Source organism: Bos grunniens, chromosome 3 (assembly GCF_055505025.1).
Source record: "Bos grunniens cultivar Pamir isolate PY7600 chromosome 3, Bosgru_T2T1.0, whole genome shotgun sequence".
In the NCBI taxonomy this organism is placed as follows: Eukaryota; Metazoa; Chordata; class Mammalia; order Artiodactyla; family Bovidae; genus Bos; species Bos grunniens.
Window position 1 is genome coordinate 111,861,365 of NC_141167.1, and position 5,375 is coordinate 111,866,739.

General features: G+C 42.1%; 1 protein-coding gene across 2 annotated transcripts; it reads right to left on the minus strand.

The window, feature by feature from the left end:
• Positions 1 to 907: 907 nt before the first annotated feature.
• LOC147376827 (C-reactive protein-like) lies at positions 908 to 4,957 on the minus strand. Of its 2 annotated transcripts, none has more exons than XM_086393528.1 (2): positions 4,644 to 4,957; positions 908 to 4,503 (listed from the first exon to the last, which is right to left on the minus strand). In XM_086393528.1, exons 1-2 carry the CDS (start codon positions 4,696 to 4,698, stop codon positions 3,893 to 3,895), a joined length of 666 nt encoding a protein of 221 aa, XP_086249654.1. In that variant the 5' UTR covers positions 4,699 to 4,957; the 3' UTR covers positions 908 to 3,892. The 2 variants fall into 2 exon arrangements, with proteins under 2 accessions (XP_086249654.1, XP_086249653.1); XM_086393527.1 differs by having other exon boundaries at positions 4,741 to 4,941.
• Between the last annotated feature and the right edge of the window lie 418 nt (positions 4,958 to 5,375).

Consider the following 5,375-nt stretch of genomic DNA (forward strand, 5'->3'; position numbering starts at 1 on the left):
GAAGACCTGGTTCATATTCTTACCAGCATGGCTATTTTCAGTCAGCAAAGGAAAGTGTCCTGTTGGGTAGCAGCCTCCAGCGTCTGCCTTTGGCTTTACATAGGCAATTGGTCTACCCCCAATGTTTGGTCTATAACTGAACTACAATATCTCTTCATGCTACTAAGCTTCATGTCATTGATAGAAGTGTACAAATCTATCCTCTTACCCCCTTTGAAGGAAAGAAATGTTTATCATTTACTACTCATGTAGTAATCACTTTCCTCGTGCCTCAGACAGTAAAGAATCCACCTGCAATGCAGGATACCCAGGTTTCATCCCTGGGCCTGGAACATCCTCAGGAGGAGGGGATGACTACCCACTCCAGTATTCTTGTCTGGAGAATTCCATGGACAGGGGAGCCTGGCAGGCTACAGTCCGTGGGGTTGCAAAGAGTCAGACATGACTGATCGACTAACACTTTCACTTCTTTTTTTTTTTTTTTTTTTCGTAAGTATGTGCCCTCCATATAGCTTACATCATTTTCTCTCAAGGAAACCCTATATAGTAATTTTATTGTAGGTTTTATATCTCGTTTGGCCCCCTGTCTTCTTAACTTGAGCCTTAACACCTGATTTTACTTTTGAACAAACTGGATGCATGATCCCTGCTATTAAGGAGAACCAGTGTAAATGACATGGGTACATTAACATCAGCCTTACTGAATAATTGATCTTACTCTCCATTTGCTGTGACAAAGAATTGCTTAGAACTAACTTACCCAAACCAAAATCATCCTCTCTGGTAGATGTCATATAACATTTAATTGGATTATGTCGAACAACTCTATATAGTCCAATAATACCCCAGTTACCTTGGGATATCTTCTCTAACAGGATTACAATGAAGAATCTTTAGGTAAGCTAAATTGTTTAAACATTCCAGAAATGCTTTATTGAGATTTTTAAATGTTCACTGAATGCAAATACCAGCTTTAAAAATTTCCCTGGCTAAAATGATCAGGACCAGAGGGTGTCCACAAAACTATGTGTGGCAAGGTACCAGTAATTGAATTCTGAGAAAAATATTAGCTCAGCCCACATCCCTAGGGAGTTGGGATAGCCTTGTATAATTAAGACATAACTCCTGACTGGATTCTTTAACTAGGGGGAAAAAAAATCAACCCTTCCTTCTTCCTAGCTGAATGTCAGGGTATATGTATCTGCCCTAATTAAAAAACAAAAAATATTTGCACTCGCCTATTTACCCAGGAAAATGTATCCTTCTTTTTTTTTCACACATTTTTAAAATTTATTTATTTGTCCATGTTGTGAAACATGTGGGATCTTAGTTCCCCAACCAGGGATCAAAGCTGAGACCCCTACATTGGAAGTGCAGAGTCTTAACCACTGGACTGCCAGGCAAGTCCTTATCCTTAACTTCTATGTTTTCAAATGGTTACCAAAAGTAAATTAGGAGAATCAATATTCATAATTCAACACTCATAAATTTATCGTTCTAATATTCCGAGCTTAATTTTTGGTTAAGATTCAGACCTTTCAACTGCAATCAACCCAGACCAATTCCACCAAATTGTATTTCAACGGTATATAATCAACCTTTGTTTGCGGACATCATACAAAGTTCAATTCAGTCGCTCAGTCGTGTCCGACTCTTTGTGCCCCATGGACTCAGCACGCCAGGCTTTTCTGTCCATCACCAATTCCCAGAGCTTGCTCAAACTCATGTCCATTGAGTTGGTGATGCCATCCAGCCATCTCATCCTCTGTCATCCCCTTCTCCTCAATAATAATAATAGCAGATAACTATTTTGAGAGTTTACTATGTGCCAGGCACTACCCTAGGTACCCTATATGCATGATCTCACTTGATCCTTTCAACAACTCTTTGAGCTAATTACTATTATTTCTCCTCACTTTATAGACAAGAAAACTGAGACAAAAATTCACATAGTAAGTTGTAAAGCCAGGATATAAACCTAGGCAGGATGCTTCCAGAAACTCTATGCTTAACTAGTCTACTGATGCCTTCCCCAAAGTAACTATTTGATATATAGTCACAGGGCTAGTTCATACTTTAGTGTGACTTCTGTGGGGTAATTTCAACAGCTCACTTAGTTCTAAAAGGCCAAGGTGAAGAACATCTTTGGAAGAAACCAACAGCCATCAACCTTGAGGGGTCTTTCTCTACAAGGGACTTAAGCAGCTTGGAAAGTGCATTCCAGCCATTGAAACTGACAGCAGATTCTTGGATCTCAATGAGCTTTAGTTTTTATTCCTCATATTGGAGGAATAACACAGTGAGTTTTTTTTAACTGAAGTATAGTTGTAGTACTCTATTATATGCTACACATATAATAGTGTAGGTGTACAATATAATGACTTAAAATGTTAAAGGTTATACTCCATTTATAGCTACTATAAAATATCAGCTATATTCCTCATGTTGTACAATATATTCTTGTGGCTTATTTTATACAAAATAGTTTATACCTCTTACTCTCTAGAGTGAGAGTTTTACATCCCCACGACTGGCCTCACACAAATTACCAGCTATCACAAAAGAGGGGTTGCATTCAACAGAAAAAAAATCCCTATTGGAGGTTAGAGAGCCATCAGCTATGTCACTGCAAGACGGGTAATGGTTCGCCTGAACTCACTGGGACTTGGTTTCAGAGGATTGTTAGAAACATTAGTCACCACTTGAAATGCAACCATCAGATAACAGCTCGGGTTCACTAATATAAACAGGGGCTTTACTGGTTCATGAATGTGGGAAGGTCAGGTGTAGATCTGGTTCCAGGCAAAGCAGATCCAGAAATTCAAACAGTGCAGTCAAGGCTCCACTGCTCTGTCAGTCCCTCAGTTCTGCTGGCCCCAGCTTGGCTTCTTTCCTCACAGTCTTTCTCCATGTGGTAAACAAGATGGCTGCTGACGGTCTCAGGCTAATACCCTCTCAGATGGAAATTTCAGCAGAAAGATGTCTCACTCCCAGAGTTCATAAATCAGTCCTGGGAAAGACTATAATTTGTCCAGCTAGGAGCATGTAACCATCTCCCCATCCTAAATCTCCAAACAAGTTCGGGCTACTCTGATAGTTCAGCCTGAGTCACACCCACTCTGTGGCCTGGCTGTGTTGGGGAAACAGGTGGGGATGCACGGTCCCATGTGGTTCAGATGGTGTTTGAGAAGAGTTTCCCAAAAGAACCACAAAATGAAGAAATCACTGTGAGCAAACAAAAACATGGCTATGTAAACTCTTGGCAGTAACAATTAAAGTAACTAACCAGATGCCTCCACTTTGCCCATGAAAAAATATAGGTTTTCTGTACTGGGCCTTTCTGATTGCCCTTCCAGGGTACTTTGAAAAAGTAAGGGAACTGCAGCACTAGGTTTCCCATTTTAGAAGACCTGGGCCAGTGTCATAACTCCAACACTAAAGAGCCCTGTGAATATGAGGAAGACTCTCCTACTTTCTGGGGGGTTCTTAGTAGGAAATTAGATATGAGACCAGCACTCCCTACTCAGCTCAAAGATTCACCTTTTGACTTAAAAAAAATCACTTCTCCTTGCTGGGTCCTAGTCTTCTCATCTAAGTGAGGGTAAGGGATTAACTCTAAAATAATCTAAGATAATCAACTTTAAAAGAAAAAAGAAAAAAAAAAACAGGACATCCCAAAGCATCTGCAATCCTGATCCTGTTGGACAAAACTTTCCAATCTCCCAAGCCAGATACTTAAAAATTCCATCTGGTGTTGAGGAAGGTAGAACAGGGAAGCAAAAGCCTATGTTCACAGAGCAGGCTTGCAGAGGTGTGTACAGGGGTGGGGGGAGGTCCAGAGCCATAAGGTGGAATTGCCAGGAAGCACTTCTAGGACCACAGCCTAACCTCACTACCACAGCTGAGGCTTAATGAACACCTCACCCTTTGCTTCATAGTTCAGCGCCTGCCAGTTAAGGACATTAGGACTGAGGGTTGAACCAAGATAGACAGCATTAATCTCTTCCGGCGACAGCACAAAGTCCCACATGTTCACATCTCCAATGTCTCCCACGAAACACTGGTTTCTATCAAAGCCCCCAGCGAACGCATCCTGCTCCTGCCCCAGGATGATGCTGGCCTCTGTCCCCAGAATGGCTCCCTTCTCCAGACTCTTCCTCATCCGGGGTTTCCCATTCACCCAGAGCTCTGCAATTCCGGAGGTGGACTCCCAGCTGGCACAGATGTGCGTTGGAGCTTGAGTGTTTTCGGGACTCTGGAATAACACCTGCTTCCCATGCACTCCAAAAATATAGCCTTTACCCTTAGACCAAAATATGAGGATCTCGTTAGGTTGCTGCTTGGTGGCATAAGAGAAAATACTGTAGCTGTGGGTTCGGGCCAGCTCTGTGTAGAAATAGAGACACACGGTGAAGGCTTTGAGTGGTGTCCTTAACTGTGTTTTCAGGGATACGTAGGAATTCTCCGTCTCTTTGGGAAACACAAAGGCCTTCTTATGCAAGTCTGTGAGACAGAAAGCAGAGGAAAGATGAAAAGTTTCTCAGATCACAAAGATCTATTCCTGCATAAATAGAGTTTGGGATTGAGAAATAGACTGATTTTTCCTCAGTGTCATACACACACACAGACTTACACACACTCACCCGTGCTGGATGTTCCTCTGACTTCACCTTGTATAATCTTAGGCCCCACACCCATCACTCAGATCAAATCCTTGGCACAGCTTGGAGTAGCCCCTACCTGTCTGGCCTGAAACACTAGAGAAGCTGATCAAGACCAGGAAACACCACAACAGCCTCTCCATGGTCAGTCTCTGCCACCAATGCTTCTAAAATCTGGATTCACCCTTCTGGAGATGTCTGTGGCTGAAAGCTCAGCGACCAGAAGTCCTAGATTCTTTGCCTCAAGATCTGCTCCATCCTGCCTGGATTTATATCCAAGGCAGTGGGGGAGTCTGTGCCACACGTAAATGATTTTCCAATACTACCTTTCTCAGCAAGCGTCAGGGCTCTGGAAAGAAGGGAAGCAAAATAATTCTGGAACAGAGAAATCAATGTTGGTTATTTATTACAAGCTCCTGTGACTATGGGATCACCAATTCTTTATGCCAGGAAAAATGAAGAAGCTCCCTGAGAGTTCCACTTGGGTATTTATCTTGAGAAAATAATTTAAAAATCTTAATAGAACATGGCCATCTGAGAACATATCATAGTATATCTCTAGCACCCACTTCAGCCCAAGTCTTGGTGTTTCATGGAGGATAGCTTCTGGAGATGAACATCATTGCCGACCCTTTTCAGATGCCTCTGGTTCACAAATTGGGAAATGCCAAAAACAAACATGTCATCCACAGAGCCAAGGACAATTTTTTCTTA